Source organism: Acipenser ruthenus, chromosome 23 (assembly GCF_902713425.1).
Source record: "Acipenser ruthenus chromosome 23, fAciRut3.2 maternal haplotype, whole genome shotgun sequence".
Lineage (NCBI taxonomy): Eukaryota > Metazoa > Chordata > Actinopteri > Acipenseriformes > Acipenseridae > Acipenser > Acipenser ruthenus.
In genome coordinates, this window is record NC_081211.1 from 15,939,505 (window position 1) to 15,960,100 (window position 20,596).

Below are 20,596 nucleotides of genomic sequence, written 5' to 3' on the forward strand. Positions count from 1 at the left end.
AAACACATTGTTGTACCGATTTTGTGTTGTGCAACGTAAAATTGCCTGGTTTGTTTCTCAAATCTTCCGGGTGCTTTATCACGTCATGTCTCTTTTTCTTATTCCAATTGAATAAATATTCTCTTGGATGGGTGTTTGCATTTTTTAAATGGGTCATTATAGAAGTGAAGAGACCAATAATGCTGGCTGATCTGCGAAAGGTGATGTACATGTTGGCTTGCTTGGAGTTTAAATGGAATGTTGAGTGGTGCAGAAAGTAAACTAATCCAACTTTAGATACACAAAGTGGCTCACTGGATTTGTCAGTTACATTTTTTTGGTGGAATAGTGCTTACATATTAAACACTTTACGTTCTGTTTTACCTTTTAATTGGTTAGAAACTCAAACTACACTTTCAGTATTTTGTAAGCATAGCTGACTGAACTTCTGTGCTGTCTTTTTGTTTTCTTACTGTGGGTGTGTGGAGTAGTGGCTTCAGAATTTTCCCCACCTCAGTCAACTTTTAGTGAAGGGCTTCATTGCAAACAAGTACTTTTAGCCATTAATTAGCAAATATTTAGTAATATTGGATAATGCTAAGAGGAGTAATGTACTAAACAAATGCACTAATCAGTTAGAAGCTTTGGCCTTTTACAATTGTGACATTTTTTGGATAGCTGATTTATGTAAATAGTATGTTTGAAACAATGATATGGTAAAGGTAAGTACCACACTGAATTTCTGAAATGGTTTCCTTTTGGATATAAACAGCTGATTGGTGTACAGGTGGGCAGAGAGCCCCGTATAAGTGCACTCCTGTTTTAGTCAGATTTATTTTATGTGATTTGTTTCACCTTTACTAACAGAAAACAATCCTATTGTGGGAGGAATGTGTTTGTGAAATTGTAATCCATGTTTCTTCCTTCAGATTAAAACCACTATTCAAATTACTCTGCAAATGTATATTTATTGAATGTGAATGTTAGACACTTAAATCTTGAATGTAAAAAATATGTACACACAAGCGTATTTACAAATGTTATGCAGAATTGTAATTCAGCAGTTTTACCTGCTAGCCAAACAGATGGCTTTAAAATGACATTCACATGCAAGATTCCTTCCCTGATCTTAGATTTCTCGGGCACCATTGGGCAGGGTTTCAAAACCCCTTGCCTGGTACGATAGAGAAATGCAGTGTTTAGAATGTAGGAATTGATTTTGATTTGTGAAATTTCAGAGAAATGGTGCTAGTTCATGCTATTGTTGCTTTTAAACATGCAGCCTTTTTACAGATAGCGGATGCAATTTTTGTTGGGTGGATTTACAAGGTATATTTGGGTCGAGCCACTAACAGTAACTAGTCAGTCATGCATTATTTCTCCATATCCTCAGCTGTGCGTTTTAAGCTAGCTTCCTCATGGTGGATTTGGCTTTGGGATCACAACTTTTTTGTTTGATTCATTTCATAAGTTGTTTCTGGGCAAAGGCTAGACTAGAAGTGTGTTGTAGTCAGTTTAACAAAACCATTGCCTATTTATAAAAACTTAACGGCGACAGATTTTCTATTGAGCCGAGATTTAAAAAAAAAAAAAAAAAAGAAGTGTGTTGATATTTTAAACTTTTTCAATTGGGCAAGTAATTTTTTGCATGGCTTTTTTTATTTTATTTTATTTCCAATCGTTTTTCATGTGCTTAGGTGCATCCAAGCAAAGGTCAAGTCCCCTGCAGGTAGCTGAGCATGACCTCCTGCCACCTTTCCACCCATACCAACCTTTAGAATGCATTGTGGAAGAGACTGAGGGCAAGCTGAATGAGCTGGGACAGAGAATTAGCGCCATCGAGAAGGCACAGCTGCAGTCGCTGGAGCTGATTCAGGGCGAACCTTTGACCAAAGACAAGATCGAAGAGCTGAAGAAGAGCAGGGAAGAGCAAGTGCAGAAAAAGAAAAAGATCCTGAAAGAACTGCAGAAGGTCGAACGGCAGCTGCAACTGAAAACGCAGCAGCAGTTTACCAAAGAGTACATGGAGGCCAAGGGACTGAAAGAAGACTCCCCAGAGTTGCAGCAACCACCCTTACTAGCCCAGCAGTGCTCGGATGGAGAGGACATTGATCAGGCAGAGGAAGAGGATGATCTGCCAGACGAAGACTTCTCCAAGTTACCCCAGGTAGACACCATCCTGTACAGAGAAAGCCAGTCGCAACAGCAACTAGAGGAGACGCCCCCACCTATCCAAACAGGGTTCATCCCTATCCAGCCATTGCCAGTGCTGCAGTCCACAGATTTCTCTATTAACTTGGAGAGCCCCAACACAAACACACCTGACCTCCAGCGAGTCATGGTTAACCAGCAGATGTTAGGACAGCAACAGTTAGCTGGGCTGGGACAGGGATTGCTGACCCAAGCACCAGATGGATTAATGGTTGCTACTCCTGCACAGACGCTTACTGACACCCTTGATGACATTATGGCAGGTGGGTTAAGACTTTTTTTTTCCCTTTTCTTTCCTGCTTTACACCTGTAGTCATGCCCCAAACATGATCATTCTTAACACTTGAGGAATGTTTAGAATACTTAGTCTAGAACAGAAGTACCTGTGATCTGGGCTTCTTAAGGAACTTTCTGAACCCTTTACTATACTTAAAATTTCTATATAAAAGTATATAAAAAAATATTGAAAAAATATAATGCTGCAAGCACTGTCCTTGTTAAGATGTACGTAATACAAAGCAATATACTGTCCCATATCTTCAATTATATTAAAAAGTTGATATCAAAACGTTATTAGTTTTAAATAAAAAAGCTGTTGCTCCCTATCATCATTGTTTTGGTGTTTTTATTTTATATCTTTTAATATTTGAAAATAACAAAACATGTTGGCTATATTGTTGGGTTCTATAGCTATAGCCAGCCAAGGGGTATTTATTTCCAGGATCTTTTCTGGCTGTTACAGAATCTCAAGTTAAAAAATTCCACCAAACTATATTTTAGTTTTAAAGTAAACCAACCCACAGACTACCCAAGGAATTTAATAGTAAGAAATCAAGTTAATTAAACCAGTTATTACTCAATTCATATTGATCCACAAGACAGATGTATAGGGCTTGAAGTTTGAGTTGACTGAGCCCGATTCTGTTTCGCCTTATTTTTATTTCAAACAGAGGTGACACATTACATTGATTGCTCATCCCTGATCCTAATTGCAATTCATTCTTGCAGTTGCCTAGTTTGTGCTTTTTGTTATTTTCCCCCACTCGTTTGACAGTTGTTCTGACAGATTTTCTTTTCAGCATAAAATACCCAGTACGGAGTCTACATTGATAGCAGCCATCATTTAAAATCGCCTTGATTTGTAGCAAACAAAAATCTTAAACCCAGTTTGTAATGAATAGTTTTCTCTTTTATTAGGATGCAGAGACAGCTTAACAACTACTAATTAATATTTAAGGGAGCTAGTGATTTGGAAAATAAAAAACGAAAACTTCAAGCCCTACTGATGTAACACCGGGAACAGTGAAATCAAAGGAACTGAAGAAGAAAGAATCGAAACTGTTAAGCGCTAATGAAGCCAGCAAGCCCCTGAGCCCCTCCCCCACATACTCAGAAAATCAGAAACGCCAAGCTGCATAGCCGAAAATAAATGAAACAATGGGTTGATCAACTTCCATTTACCACTGTGTTGTGCTGTAGAAATTTACTTTTTGGAGCAGAGTTGCATGTTGAGGCACAAAGACTCCTCATGAATAAACCCCAATAAGTTTGACACAATTCAGTGCATCCTCATTCTCATTCATTTAAGTAGAAGTTCTCACCTGCATCCCAGAATGGCTTTTTTATGGAGAGATATGCTATTGCTTCTAGTCTACAAGTGACAAAAAAATAACATTTATTACTGAATTCCTAGCAATCTAAGCGTTTTAGTTTGGATAACTGTTTTACTACATGGAATAGGCACAGAATTCCGCATACACAGACAAATTGGGATGGTTGTGCTTCTATTTAATCCTGCTAATTTTTAGAAGACTTTGGCAGTTTTTCAAAGTCCAGAGTAAACGTTTAGTTGATAACTGGTTTACCTGAAAGGTGGACTTGTTGATTTCCAAAAGCATGTCATTACCACAGGTATATTGCCATTAGTTAGTATGTAATTAGTCTCCCAAATAATGCAGATATGGTTGACCAGTTGAAGTTTCTTTGATGTATTTTGTATTTATTTAAGTTTGAGGTCTGTGTTCTTGATTAAGGCCGTCATGCTGTGCTAGAGATAAGAAAATTGGAACAGGGTTTACATAGTCATTTTTTTATATGAAAGTCTCCAGAACAGCAGCGTATGTGATGCAGTCTACTGTCCTGCTTATTGGTTCTATGACGGTGACTTTGTAAATGTGTTTTCTGTGAAGTGTAGCTGTTGATAAATGCAGAACTTCAGTTTAGAAGGCTATGGGTTCACTGAACGATGTTGGCTCTTATCTGGATGACAGTGGTGGCCATTGGTCAGTGTTCTATCTGGGATATGACTCCATTTGTAATAATGGCTCTCAGCGTTCCAAACCCCTGACATGTACACAAGACCACCTCAAGAAGGCTGCCTGTAAACATGCATTACCCTTGAAGCACAACTGCCACAGGAATTCAAAAGCTGTTCTTGTAACTTAGGAGTCGTATTCTGGATACAACAGCATTTCAGTGAGAAAATAATTTAAATGGAAGCAAAGGCCAGCTTCTATAGCATCTTGTGACATCTCCAGATCAGTCACCCCGCCCTCCCCTCCTTTTGATTATATTCTTGCGTATAGGAAGTGTTAGTTGGAGTTAGAGGGACCAGTAAAAGTTGTTTGATCTTTCAGCAGGTAGTTTTTTGTTACTTTGATTTTTATAAAGTGATGGTAACATGTTTGAATTCATTAGCAACTTGTACTCCTTTTTGCTTTGCTTGCTTACATCAAGTTTCTTATTGTAGTATTTTTTGTCTTGTTTGTTGCATCAGTACAGTTTGACTGAGGTAACTGAATGCCAATAAAGCTAATGGGAGGAACTAGATTATGTAAAAGGTGAATGGCACTTGTAGAATATTTTCATCTAATGTATGACTAAGCAGAGAAGTAGTTTAGGTTTAGAGTTATACATGTTATGTTTGAGTGTTTTTATTATAAAATTGCATGTATCCTATTAAAATATGTATACAACAACAAAAAAGTTGAGCCATTTTAATGTCCAGCCTAGGCCGTACCTAATGTATCACATGTGGCAAAGCTAAATACAATTCCAAGTAAATTATAAAGTTTGTCCACGGCAATCTATCTGTAGATATAGATATACATACCTATGGCTGGACATAAAAGTGGCTCCACTTTTTTGTTGAATACATATTTTAAGTGCGCTCACTTTGCTGTGAAATCTTGTTGGTTGTTAAAATAACTAGTTGTTAGTGAATCGGTTCCTGCAGTAGTGTTCACAATGACATCGTAATGCACTGTGGCATCACACTCGGTGAGGGTAGGTCTGGGTGCTCCCAAAAGCCATTTTCTAAAGGGAATGTTTTATAGAAAGATGCAGCTAAACCCTGCAACAATGTGAAATTAACTACGGGTCTGCTGCTGAAAGGCTGTGCATTGTCACATTGCAGGATGGGATCATCCTGAATAAATAGATTTTAACAAAATTAAATCCACTTGATCTTAAATAAAGTGGTTGCTTTTTTCTGTTCAAGTATCTTTTATAGTAGATATGCAGCTTGGTTATCTCTGGTTTTCTGAGAGTTTGAAATGGTTAAATGATTGAAAAAAAATAAATAAAAAAAAATTAACTGAATTGGACTCGTTTTTGTGGCAATGCTGTAATCTCAAGGCATTGCTGACACAATGTTTTGCTTTTAAAAATTGCATCCCTTACATGTATCTGAAAAGTCTTGATTTAGTCTGTGGCATACAAGGCTCATATTTTTTACACTGAAGGCATAATGTGATTGTCATTTTAAGCCCCAATTTAATAACTGATTGAATTTGACCAGTTACTACTTTTACAAATGCAGAGGTGCATAGTAAGGTAGCAACAACAAATCTATGTTATAGCAAGGGGGGAGGGGAGAGGACAGACAACAATCTAAGTAATTTCAAATTATTGCTAAATGAAATTGATTTAAGGTAGTTCAGTTTAAGTTGACATTCTCTCTTCCATCATGTATATTTGCATTGTATGTTTCATGTGTTCTCAATCTGTAATGTTACTGATCGTGTAATCTCTCTTTCCAGCTGTGAGTAGCAGAGTGCCTGCCATGCTGAACACTACTCCATCGCCCTCACCCCAGCCCCAGGCACAGACCCCAAGTAACGGCGCCTCCCCTCCTTCGATGCTGCCGCTTTATCCTTCAGTGGATATAGACGCACATGTAAGTGCACTTGGATTGTTTGCAGATTTTAACTTATTTAGCCAGTAGCACTGATAGATAAATGAATTATAGTTCCTTATCAAGTACAAAATATAACCATTACCTAACTTTTGACAAGTTTCGCCGCCAGGCGCAGAAGCAAAAACCTCAAGCTAAGCCACAAGCCCAGCACCAGCCCTAGGAGCTTTTCAGGGAGCCACCTGGAGTATTGGCGTCAGTGCACCACGGACATGTGCGTGCTTACTACTGTTCAGACTGGCTATTCTGTGCAATTCTTTCGGCTATTGCATGGTACACCTTCTCCATTTGAAGGAAGGGTTCTACTCCAGGTACTTCCTAGTGACCAAGCGGGATGGGGCCTCAGACCAATCCTTGACCTCAGACAGGTAAACCTGTATCTCGGTCGAAGGAGGTCAAAAATGTTGACTTTGCAACAGCTATTTCAGTCAGTCAGGCCAGGCGACTGGTTCGCCACAGAGGACCTCAGACGTGTATTTGCACATCCCCATAAAACCAGGGCACAGGAGGTACCTGTGGTTCGCTTATCAAGGAACAGAGTATAAGTTCCGTGTCCTGCCATTTGGTCTCTCTCTAGCTCCCTGTGTCTTTTTAAAGTGCATGAAAGCTATCCTGGCCCCATTTGACTCAAAGGCATTGGTGTGCACAGTTACCTGGACGACTGGCTAATTTGTGCCCAGTGTCCAGCAGAGGCTCACACGGAGCTCGTCACCGGCCACCTTCATTGGTTGCGCCTGTCTGTGAATCGTGCAAAGGGCCAACTCACAGTTACGCAGACAGCCTCCTATCTAGGAGTGTGCTTGGACTGCAGGTCCATGCTGTCCACTCTGTCGGATGACCGAGTGCGGCGAATAGCCGCCTGTTTGGCGCTTTTTCAAACTCAACAGAGCGCTCACGGTAGTGATGTTCCAGAGACTTCTGGGCTTGATGGCAGCAGCTTCCCAGACCCTTCCATTGGGTCTCCAAGCCAATATCAACAGCAGGGTTTTTTAGCACGCGTTGAACCATGGCCGCTTAGTGACAGTGTCTTGCCACTGTCTATAGGCGCGCTCTTGGTGGACACAACCTGCCCATCTATGCCTAGGCGTAGAGCTGGGCAGCGTCACCAGAAGGGAGGTCATCACCACGGACGCATCCAGCCTTGGCTGGGGTGCTGTGTAGAATGGCATGGGGGCACAGGGGATATGGAACTCCCCTGCTAGGGGTCTCAACATAGATTTTTTTGGAGCTGCAGGCAGTTTCATCTGGCCTTGCAGAAGGGAGACATGTGCTTGTCCATGGACAACACTACCGTGGTGGCTTATATAAACCACCAGGGCGGCCTCAGGTCTCCCAGTCTCCATTGCGTAGCCCGCATGATTTATGGTGTGGGCGCTCAAGAACCTCCTCTCACTGCAGGTAGTACACCTGCCCGGGGTGATTTAAAGTAGGCGGCAGACATCCTCTCAATGGGAGTTCCCAGTGTCTGAGTGGGGGTTTCACCCTGAGGTGGTGAGCCTCATTTGGGAGAGGTTTAGGAGAGCAGAGCTAGATCTCTTTGCCTCCCAGGAATCGCCCCACTGTCCCCTTTGGTTCTCCATAACAGGAGGCGGGGACCCACTGGCGATTAAATGCCTTGGCACTTCAGTGGCCGAGGCAACTGTTATATGCCTTCCCACCGCTCGTCATGCTCCTGCTGTGTCTGGTGAAAATCAGGCAGGACTGGGCCAAGGTGCTGTTAGTAGCCACTTATTGGCCCAGGGAAACTCTGGTTTTCAGCCCTTTTGCAGCTCCTGAGCGGCCAGCCGTGGAGACCTCTTGGCTTAGCCTTGTAGCATTCCAGTCGTTCTTTAATGTTCCCCTTGTTACAGCTTTGGTACACTCACCCATGTGGTAATGGTTACAGTTCATACTTGATGGCGAACATTCCGTTATTATCATAACCCTGGTTCCCTGAAATAAAAATGTAACCATTAACCTTCAAGGTTGCTGCGTCCATGATTGCAGCAGGCTTGAAGGGAAAATGGTGCTGAGATCTGTGCGTGCAGTCCTTATATGCCCTCAGGGACGGGCATGACTACGTCACAGGCTCTGACGAGCAGCTTTGATATAGGTTTCGGGGTCTTGAGGAGGTAAACACCCATACGGTAATGGTTACATTTGTATTTCAGGGAACCAGGATTATGATAATAACCTAATGTTGTGTCTGTTCTAATCTTTCAAATTGATTAGTGTGATCCTGTAAAAATTCAACATTCTCAGAACTGATACATTTTTACATTTTAACAATGTAATATTTTCATTTCTGCTCTATAGCTAAACGTTAACATACCCTTTGACAGCACCAAATTTATTTTAATTTCCTAAAGTTCTTTCCTCCTTGGCTACCACATTATATTCCTATTCTGCACCTTATCAGGGAACAAACTGCATTTCAACCAGATCTTTTATAAATGTGTATGTTAGGACCCCACACGGGGTGGTTAGATGTGGTAAACTTACTTTCTAATCACCCTGTAATATTAATATATAGAGAGAATAGTGTTTGTATTGAGTGCATAACGTATTTCAAGTTTTCTGAACTTGTACAGTGTTTTGGGTTGCTTGTAATAAAATATATAAAAATAATTTGGTTTATGCTAGCTGTTATACATTATCTTATATCGTGCATCGCCACAGAATAATGGGGTTTGCATTGGCTGTTCACTGTAGTAGGGTTTGGCAATTTGCTGTATCAGAATAATGAAGAAATGCCCAGATCAAATTGAATATCTTTATACAGTATATCTTTATACAGTAGTTCTTTCAAGACCACTTCAAATTGATCAACATTTAAACTGTATATTTAAAAGAATTATAAACTAAAAATAAGGGGGTTCCTTCTAAGAAGGTTCGTTATAGTGAACTTAGACTGTCTGTGTGTGATTATATTTATTTATTTATTTATTTATTTATTTATTTATTTATTTATTTATAATAAACATTAGATGTCAGCGTCCAGGTATTAATGGGGAGAAGCAACTTACAAATGCAGTCATCTGTCTTAGAATCGGACAATATTGGTTGTTTTTTAATACTTTGGCTCGTTTCAGACGGAAAGCAACCATGACACGGCACTAACACTGGCGTGTGCAGGAGGACATGAGGAGCTGGTATCCGTGTTAATAGCCCGCGGTGCCAACATTGAACACCGGGACAAAAAGGGTACGTTGAAGACTTATTGAAACTATCCTATTAGACATTTTATGTATTATGGCAGACATAAATAAGGTGTGTGCTTTTTGCATTAGGTGTTGATTTCCCATGTAGGCATTGACTTTGATGCCTAATACACATGTTACTCAAAAAGGGAACAGCTGCTGCACCTGGAGTATATGCTTTGCATTCAAATCCATCCACGGAGATGTTGAAAAAGATTTGTTTGCTTTTCCGGGTTGCAGTATCCTGTGTGGTGTGTGTCTGTAACCAGGCCTCTTCTCTCTTCACAGGTTTTACGCCTCTCATTCTGGCAGCCACTGCAGGGCACGTGGGGGTGGTGGAAATCCTGTTGGACAAAGGGGGCGATATCGAGGCGCAGTCAGAGCGAACCAAAGACACTCCTCTATCGCTGGCGTGCTCTGGGGGGAGACAAGAGGTACGGTGCAAAGCACACCTGCTTATCACAGCCTGGGAACAAATAACTTTCTTGAAAAACTTTGCCAACACGAAGTGCTGACACCGCTTTAGTTTTATTTATTATTGATAAAGTTTGTCTAAATGCAAGTTGTTTCTAATAAAAAATAAATAAAGGTAATTCACGGAAAGCACAATACTATTTTAAAGTATAGTTGTATTAAAGGGTCTGCAATATAGTCATGTTTTCTAGATTATGGAGACCACACACTTGGACATACCGGCTTACCTCTGTCAAGTTCAAGTATATTTTTTGTAGAATAACAATATAAATGTTAAAGTCTCAGTAATCTCTTAAATCGGAGCGATTTAACTGTGTTGCCCTATTTTCATATATTCTTTAGGTGGTTGAGTTGCTGCTGTTGCGTGGTGCAAACAAAGAGCATCGCAATGTTTCCGACTACACGCCATTGAGCCTGGCTGCATCGGGGGGTTATGTCAACATCATCAAGATCCTTCTCAATGCTGGGGCTGAGATTAATTCAAGGTAACTCATTAGTTTAACGTACAAATTATACGCACCCCAAAAGCCAGCTGTACAAGGAGATGTGCTTTGCGTTGCTGTGTTCGTTGAATATTATCACAATGTTTAACGCCGTGTTTTATTGTTGTGTGTTTTTTTTGTTGTTTTTTTTTTTTTAGAACTGGGAGCAAGCTAGGGATCTCTCCGCTGATGCTGGCTGCTATGAATGGCCACGTGCCAGCAGTAAAGCTCCTGCTGGATATGGGCTCTGATATCAACGCCCAGATTGAGACCAATCGAAACACTGCCCTCACACTTGCATGTTTCCAAGGCAGAGCCGAGGTAGTCAGCTTGCTGCTGGATAGGAAGGCAAATGTGGAACACAGAGCAAAGGTGAGCAGCAGCTCTGTGGAACTGCATTACATTTCTCTTCAGTGCAGCACTACAAACAACTTCCTACATCAAGTAGTCTAGATGCCAGAGGGCTCTATTTTAATGCTATGTGCAAGTCTAAAGACCACGATACACTATGCGATTTCCATGCGATGCAATCGCATGCAATTGATTGCAACCCATGGATTGCATAATTATCGCATCACTATTGCACCGTGCAATCAGGCTCGATAGGAATGCATTCATTCGCAGTCTATCAAGTGGGGCTCTGTTTTTTTGCAATGCGGATGCGATTGCCGTGGACAAGTATCCAATCAGTGAGCAAGGTGGAGTCACGTGACAATGTCTAGCAGCTGACGGTGACAGGAGGTGGTGGTGGTGTACATACGCAGAAATCTGCGGTAGCTGTCCGCATCCTCCAACTGGAGCTCCACCATCAGGTTGTTGTATGGTCCAGACAGTTCTGTTGTGGCGTGACCTGATGATTTCTCCTTTTTGCCACAATGTACATGGCTGAAGCAGCAAACATAACTGCAGCTTGTCAATGGTCTGCCATCATAAGTGTAAAATATGAAATGGGTGTGTATGGATGTATGTATGTATGTATGTATGCATGCATGCATACCCCTTATTACCGCCCATCGCTATACTGTGGATTTGGATATATCGCGGTCCTGGAGTTGGCTCCCCATTTTTACTGTCTAACTGTGTTTGCCTTAGCTGCAATATACAGCTCTGGAAAAAATTAAGAGACCACTGCAAAATTATCAGTTTCTCTGGTTTTACTATTTATAGGTATGTGTTTGGGTAAAATGAACATTTTTGTTTTATTCTATAAACTATTGACAACATTTCTCCCAAATTCCAAATAAAAATATTGTCATTTAGAGCATTTATTTGCAGAAAATGACAACTGGTCAAAATAACAAAAAAGATGCAGAGTTGTCAGACCTCGAATAATGCAAAGAAAATAAGTTCATATTCATTTTTAAACAACACAATACTAATGTTTTAACTTAGGAAGAGTTCAGAAATCAATATTTGGTGGAATAACCCTGATTTTCAAGCACAGCTTTCATGTGTCTTGGCATGCTCTCCACCAGTCTTTCATATTGATGTTGGGTGACTTTATGCCACTCCTGGCGCAAAAATTCAAGCAGCTCGGCTTTGTTTGATGGCTTGTGACCATCCGTCTTCCTCTTGATCACACTCCAGAGGTTTTCAGTGGGGTTCAGGTCTGGAGGTCTTGGGAATAGATTATTTCAATGTTTCAATCCAGCGGGTTTATGCATTTGAGAAAGGAGAGGAAGACTCGTGAAGTTAATTGGAGACAAGTTGATGAGAAGCAATTACCCTCCGCTGTAAAACGGTGTGCTGCTTTTTATACAAAAAAGAGAAAAAGCAGGTTGCGTTGAGGATTTATACTGGACCCTGACGCACCCGATAAAACAAGGGAGTGGTTGTTCAGTATTTGTTAGCCTATTTGTTTTTCTATGGGTCTCTCGCTATATTGTCAGTCTACGTTTTACATCAGTAGCTCATTGGGCACATACATAATGTTATTTACATTTTAAATAGTGAGCAGATTGTTGATTGTTTGAGTAGTATTGTTCCTTGGGATAACAAAATACTGAGCTCAAGTCATGTGATTTTTATAAAGCTTAAAAAAAAAGCTATATTTAAAAATGATTAATTCTGTCCCTAACTCCTCCTGAACTGATTTGTACTTTGACCCAATGGGATTATTTTTAATGTACTTGCAGGTGCTAATCTCTTACTGAAAATACCCCTGACTTTACAATTGCCAATATAGGGTCCTTCCTGCGCATTTAAATTATAGGACATAAAAAAGGGTGATATGCTATAGGGGAAAAAAATTAATAAAATGACTGTCAGGTATTTTTTTATTTGTCTTTTTGAGGTATCTCTTGGTTCTTATTTGATGAATTATGCATGAAAACTGGTTGATGTTAAATAAATATTATTTGCCCCCACTTCAGACTGGCCTTACCCCCCTGATGGAAGCTGCATCTGGAGGGTATGCTGAGGTTGGGAGGGTCCTGCTTGACAAAGGAGCTGATGTCAACGCACCCCCAGTGCCTTCATCCAGGGACACGGCTTTAACAATCGCAGCAGACAAGGGCCATTACAAGTTCTGTGAGCTGCTTATCAACAGGTGACTCCCTCATACTGAATTGAGAAACCACAATCGCCTGAAGAAACGTTTAAATACAGGACTGCCACTTTCAGCAGCAGTTTACAATATGTATAAAGAGGAGACTTATAGGGGAGTCTACAGTGAAACTTTGAAAGGAGGGTGACTGGTCTACTCACACTTTGACGGGCTGTAGATACAGGGTTCATTTTAGTTATTTGGTTTACAGTATGGTGCTTCTGAATAGAAAACTATTCCTTGAAATTCATCAGTTTCAGTGAAATTGAAGTCTGAATTTTGGTCCAAAGAAAATATGTATCATGTTGAGGGTGTTTTTTTAATCCTTATGAAGGTCTGGAAAAATGGGCAGGGTGCAGAAGGGGAGTGGACTTTTTAAAGATCTAGCATTGTATTTAAATAACATCTAAATCAAAAGGGCTATGAATAACATAGGTTTAACTTTAGTGACGCTTCATCATTTAAGAAACCCTAAAGACCCAAAACCTGAATAAGATTTAACAAAGCTGCTCAGCTGAGCCTGGGGCACAGTAATGCCTGCCCCCGAGGGTATAAAGGACAGTGCTCACAGATCTCTGCGTCATTTTTCTTTCAAGCCTGCTGCAATAATGGATGCAGCAATAATGGATGCAGCGACCTTGAAGGTTAATGGTTACATTTCTATTTCAGGGAACCAGAGTTCTGATAATTACCTAACGTTCTCTTTCAAGTATGAAATGTAACCATTACCGAATGGGTCAGTATACCCAAGCCCGTCGCAAGGGTAACATTGCTGCACGACCGGACTGCTACAAGGCTAAGCCGAGGCTGCCTTGTGCGTTACCATTCGGAACCCCAGTAACAAGTAACTAGGGCTAAAGAATTGAGGGAGAACCTTTCCTCTATTTCTGTGTTGTAAGGGTCGACTGAGAAGCCACCCTCAACACTCTAGTTCCAGAACCAGGGTTTTGAGGATCCACAACCTGGTAAAGGTATGGGGAGTAGCTCATATTGCTGAATTGCAAATGTCTTTGACAGATGCACCCTGGAATAAAGCCCCCGAAGTTGCCATGCTCCTGGTGGAATGGGCAGTGAGCTCAGGGACAGTCCTGACTGCGTCTGCTATCCGTTTCGACAGTCTATGTTTAGACAGCCATAAAAATGATCGTACTGTCTCCATCTTTTCATCCTGTCAACATAATACGCTAGGGCTCGCACTGGACAGAGTGTATGGAGCTGCTGTTCTCTGTCAGACAAAGGTGGTGGATGGAAAGCCTCCAATTCCACAGACTGGCTGACATGAAATGCCGAGATATTCTTTGGCAAAAAAGCACGATTGGTACGGAGTGTAACCTTTGTCCTGGCTTCTGCAAAAATTAAGCAGGCTTTCGCAAAAGAATTCCTGCATCTCACTCAACCGCTTTGTGGAGGTGATTGCAAGCAAGAAACCTGCTTTCAGCAATAAGTTTCAGCTCAGCTGAATGCAAGGGCTCAAATGGAGGCGTCATGGGTGCATCAAGCACCACATTAAGCCTCCAACGAGGAACAATGTCTTTCATAGGCGGCCAAAGGCACAAGCCCCTTTCAAAATCCCCATACCTGGGGAGACAGTCAAGCTAAAATATTATTATTATTATTATTATTATTATTATTATTATTATTATTATTATTAATAATAATCCAAAACGACTTACAGAGACTAGAGGTTGAACTATGCATCAACAACTGCTGCTGCAGAGTCACTTACAATAGTAGTTTCCAGGATTGTAAAATTAATTGAGCTAAACTTTTAAACAAGAGAAGATCATACAGTTCACCTTCGCTATAGCAAAGGTCCAAGCCTTTTGTTTGTTAGAGAGGGGTTCGTTATAGCGAAAGGACAATCAAAATGAATGATAAACTGTTGGAGTAAGTTACTGAGATGACATTGTGAATAAAAAGTAGAATTACACATAGCTGTTCGTGACATGTATCCAGTATTCTGCCGGTGCTTTATCCGATTCGTTGAAGAATTAAAACACAGAACAAAAAAAGCAAAAATCCCAAACTTTTATTCAAAATCCAATTTTTAGTGCATCAAATCCTAAAGTTTCAGTTTTGTTTCAATTCAACATGCAAAAGTGAAAAGACTGAAAGAGCTTTCATTCCAAATAGATCCGACATGAAAGTTCATCAGATCCTCAGGTCTCAGTTCTTGTGCTGGTCTTTACTTGGAACGGGATGTTGACAGTGTGGGCCTAGATCATCATTTTTGTATTTATTCATTTATTTTGTATTGTTTAGTTGGGATCCAGGGCCAGGTTCATCGTTATGAAGGACGTTGCAGCGAGGGTGCACTGTACTTTTAGTCTTGTGTATATACAGAATTTTTTTTGTTGGTCTGTGTCACTAAAAGGTATTCTGAAAATACCATTTACCTAAACCAAGAACTTACTAAACAGTTAAAATTTCTATTTTACAGAGGAGCTCATATTGATGTCCGTAACAAGAAGGGCAACACCCCCCTCTGGCTGGCAGCGAACGGTGGCCACTTCGACGTGGTGCAGCTCCTGGTGCAGGCTGGTGCTGATGTGGATGCTGCAGACAACAGGAAGATCACCCCGCTCATGGCAGCTTTCCGAAAGGTGTGTGCATGAGCCACAAACAAACCGCTGTTAAATAGACCCGCCGTGGCACAGGAGCACTGCTGAATGTCCAGAGAAACCAAGTTGTAATACTGAAATAGTGTGTTCAGCCTCCAATTTTAAAGTTGAAATCCAAGTATTATCTGGTAGCTTATGAAAAGGTTGTCCTGTAGAAAATAAGATTCTACGAATTCTCCCAATGCTATGCAACTTTTGTACCCAGTTTGTGTGAAATGTAATAATTCAATTGTGTGTTTACAGGGCCATGTGAAAGTAGTACAGTATCTAGTGAAAGAGGTTAATCAGTTCCCATCTGACATTGAATGCATGAGATACATCGCTACCATTGCTGATAAGGTATGTGTTTGTTTTTATTGTTCATGTTCAAGTTGTATATGGTTTATACTTCATCCTTATAGATTTCAGGAAATGCTAACTGCTGTCTAAGTATTTTCTTTAATCAGTATTTCATTTTCCATATGGAGTCTGTTGCTTTTGTGTGTTCATGATTGAAGCGAAGTTTAGTTTTAAATTACCTTTTCAGGAGTTATTGAAGAAATGCCACCAGTGTATGGAAACCATAGTTAAAGCCAAAGACCAGCAAGCAGCAGAAGCAAACAAGAACGCAAGCATCCTGCTGAAAGAACTGGACTTGGAGAAGGTGAGCAAGAGCTTCTACCTAAACATGTTCCTTTGAGTATACCACTGAGTATGCAGCTCCACAATGTGCTGAACTTCCAGTTTAAACTTGATAAAGCCATCTGCTCATCTCTAATGTGTCACATGGAGGTTGAGTTCTGAAGTTTGATTGTTTATCCTATGCATTGGAGTCAGTGCTTGTATTTGGAGTTTAGTTTTGTGTTTCTCAATATTGGTATAATGAAACTAATCCAAGCTTCTCTGACTATAGGAATAATCAAGGTGCTGTTTTAATATACTGTGAAAAGATCATACTGTATATATTATAGGGTGGATAGTGGAGTGAAAGCTGCAAGTCTTTACAATTGTGTAATGATTCCAACATATGGGTGTTGTTTTGATCCCTCCCTTTTTCTACAATAGTCCCGAGAAGAAAGCAAGAAGCAGGCTCTAGCAGCCAAGAGAGAGAAACGCAAGGAGAAGAGAAAGAAGAAGAAAGAGGAGCAAAAAAGAAAACAGGAGGAGGAAGAAGCTAAGACTAAGGAGGTTTCAGAAATGCAAGATCCAGAAAAAGATTCCTCTGAGGGTATAATTTCATTTAATTAACACTTCTATTAGGCCCTTTTATATCCGCCCGAAGCTATTTATCAAAAATAGTAACCTAATTTGGCTACACTATGATAAAATGTGTATTTGATTATAGTGCAACTGTAGATAGAGATGGAAAAAGTGCGTGTGGGGGGCAGGGGGAAGGGTAACATTGAGAAGGCTGCAATATAGTGTTAACCCTTTAAAGGTGTATACGTGTTAAACCAAAAAGTTAAATTAAGCAATGGTAAAGGCACTGAATATATAGGGTACAAAATGAGATTTCAAACTTCTTGTAATAGTTTTAACTTTAATAGTGCAGACCTTTTAACTAGGCCAAGAAAGAATAACTCCCCTCTAAACCAATGTAGTCTAAGAAAAACAATTCCATTCAACCCAGCAGACCAGTAAACATGTCCCGTCCTTGAGTATGCTCATATGTAATATTTGTCCTTTTGACTTTCCAAGACCGAAACGATTTAATTAGTTATATTATGGCTGTCACTTTGCGTAGTTACATAGTGCTGAAAGACTTGTTTAATTTTCTGTAAGTTGACTTTTTTTTTTTTAACTCCTTCCTTTTTCTGTTTGCAGAACCTGAAGTTCCCATCGAGCCTCCAAGTGCAACCACGACCACCACAATTGGCATTTCTGCCACCTCCCCCACCTTTACCAATGCGTTTGGGAAGAAGCGTGCCAATGTGGTGACCACGCCAAGTACTAACCGGAAAAACAAGAAAAATAAAACTATAGACACTTCCCAAAATATTCAGATTATATTACAAGATCCTCAAATGTCTTTAGCACAACAGAAGGCGGACAAAAATAAAATTCATGGGGAGCCGAGGGGTGGTGGGGCTGGGGGGAACAGTGATTCTGATAACCTCGACAGCACTGACTGCAACAGTGAGAGCAGCAGCGGCAGCAAGAGCCAGGAGCTAAACTACCTTCCAGACCTACCCTCGTCTGGGGAAAAGAGGCAGGCCACAATGTTGCATTCGTCTCTGAGAGATGAGAAGTTTGCTTCCTCTGTTCCCAAAAATCAGCCAAAGTAAGTGGGACCCCATTGGATCTCTTTGCATTTGAATGCAGTAATACAATACAAATTAATTTTTATATACACCCTTCACGCCATGGCATCCCAGAACGCTGTACAAAGTTAAACAAAATAGCTCAATATATAGTGCACTCCAGTTACAACCAATTGTATAAAAGCACATTCAAAAAAGTATGTTTTCAATTTAGACTTAAAAGAATCCAATGTTTCAACCTGTCTAATGGTAACCAAATAGAGTTCCAGAACCGAGGCGCACAACAGCAAAAAGCTCTGGCTCCAGCTGATTTAAGATGACTTTTTGAAACAACTAAAAGTTCTGCATTTTTTTTATCTCAAGGAACGAGTAGGAATATACAGTTAGTAGTTCTTCGGTAGCTCGCTAGTAACCAATGCAAGGATATGAGCACTGGAATAATGTGTTGAGAATGACGAGTATGAGAAAGCAGTCTGGCAGCTGCCTTCTGGACAGGCTGAAGCATTCTAAGTTTGGTGGCAGGTATACCAACAAACAAAAAAAATGCAATAATCTGTAACATTTTGCATTTTGTTAGTGAGTGAAGAATTGGGTATTGCTAGTCCTGTGTAATTGTCATAAAATATAGGTAGTCCTCTGGATTGGAGATCTCTTGTGGTTTCTGTGTTCTTTTGGAAGAACCAGTCTGGTTATAAGGCTGGGACAATTATGCCTTTTTTACCATTAGCATAGTTTCCCAAAACAGCCAATGCATTGATGTTACCAAAACAAACAGAAGCATTTACAACTACTGATTTTATATACTGAATAGCTACTGCATTATTGAAAACTATTCCATAAATTAAATGACATCCTATTATACATAACTTGTGGACTTGATCGGTGCCAAATGGTGGTAAAAGCAGAAATAATCCATTGACAAATTAAACAAGTGAATCCAAGTAATGGAAACGGCAACAACATAACAAAAAACAGTCCATTATTGTCCATTTCTTATACTTATCCTTATTGTCCATTTCTTATACTTTGTTTTTGTTAACAAACATGATAGCATCCACATTCTTTGCTTTGTAAGAGAAACGCAGCTTGTTTTCAATCTGCCAAGCATTGCTGAAAAGCCGCTTGCTTAGGGAATAATGTTGCTGGGATGCTTAAGATGCTTCTGGCCAAGCAGGTTACATTTGGAAAGCGATCTTTGTTGATTTTTCGCCATTTATTTATTGAACCCAAATACTTACCTTTTTTGATTGTTGTATTAATGTGCATGTCAAAAATCAAGCAGGCAACAAAAACAAATTAAAGTAATTATGTACATGCTTGACCATCGATGGTGATCAAAGGATAGGATACATCGATGCATCACCCTAGTCTTATCTGGTTGCCTGTCACACATTTATTTCTCTCAAATTCACATCAACACACCTTTTATAAGGGTAATCACTTACTAAATCCATTCAGATGTTGAAGCAATTGCAGTTAACAAGACCCCCCCCCCCCCCCCCCCCATCTAATTCATCATGGTCCCTCAGATACTGTAATGGCTAGCAAGACAGACTTGCCAGCATACAATCATTTCAGTTTTCCCATTGACATAATTGGTTCAGAACAGCTGAATTTGCAATTTAATGCACAGAGAATACTTGCATACTGTCTCCAGCAACATGACTACTGTACACTGAAGTGCAAGGCAGATTTAAAATGAGTATATGAGATGGTTTAAACCAAATGCCCAAGGGCCAGTGTTGAACATCCCAAGGAGAAGGGATTTAGGCTAGTACTGTTTTATATAAAGCACTGGGAATCTGTTTTGAAGGGGCTATGAGAAGGTTATTTCCCCGCTTAATCTGTGTCATTGCCATATTTTGAATCTTGTGGTGTGATTTAAAAATGCTTTTTTGCTGTCTTTTGTGTTTCGTATCCACATGTTTGTTTTTTGTAATGAGTCTTAATTTGATTTTCAGAATACAAGACTGCATCAGTGACATGAATACAAATTCATTATCTGCCACATTTAAAACTGTATCACTGCCAGTATCTTCTCCAAATGGAAAAATGAACTTGACCAGTCCAAAAAGAGGCCAGAAAAGAGAGGATGGTTGGAAAGAGGTTGTAAGAAGGTAGATGTTTTATTTATTTTTTTACTCCTTCAGAGTATTTATTGTTGGTGCTGTTTAATTTACTGTTACTAAGCCAATGTATGCTTTATTCTACAAATCAATTCTAAACTGTAGATAAAATAATTGCAACTTGTCTAATTGAAAGCCACTGTGTAATAAAGGTCCAATAAAGAAGTCTCAGCTAATTTAGAAATATTAATCACACAACTCTAAATGCAATTTGATTCATTCACGGCTGTAAATATCTATTTTAAATAGATTAAAAGCTTTGGGTAAATGGTAGTTTTCACATTTTTAAAATAATCATTTATTTAATAAAATGAATCTTATTTGCAGTAGTCCTCGGAGGTCTACATCATTTTACTAATACAATGATATTGACTGTAAACCCTTACCTGCACTGTGGTGATTATAATATGCTGAGCAGGTATTATCTTGATAACTTTGGGTGTTAATTAAAATGTTTTCTTGTAGGGATGGGCCAGTATAAAATCTGCACAGTATGATAAATGGTAACCTTAATATCATGGCATACAGTACATCATGCAAGTTA

The 20,596-nt window shown here is 39.9% G+C and overlaps 1 protein-coding gene across 1 annotated transcript in view; it reads left to right on the top strand.

The window, feature by feature from the left end:
• The window catches only part of LOC117413276 (ankyrin repeat and KH domain-containing protein 1), a 75,622-nt gene that overhangs the window by 39,675 nt on the left and 15,351 nt on the right, over positions 1–20,596 (top strand). Inside the window, 13 exon segments of the mRNA XM_034022217.3 lie at positions 1,677–2,453; positions 6,231–6,367; positions 9,457–9,568; positions 9,853–9,998; positions 10,381–10,523; positions 10,679–10,892; positions 12,893–13,068; positions 15,506–15,668; positions 15,930–16,025; positions 16,213–16,329; positions 16,731–16,893; positions 17,490–17,946; positions 19,888–20,043. Of these exon segments, the coding sequence (XP_033878108.2) occupies positions 1,677–2,453; positions 6,231–6,367; positions 9,457–9,568; positions 9,853–9,998; positions 10,381–10,523; positions 10,679–10,892; positions 12,893–13,068; positions 15,506–15,668; positions 15,930–16,025; positions 16,213–16,329; positions 16,731–16,893; positions 17,490–17,946; positions 19,888–20,043 (2,857 nt within the window).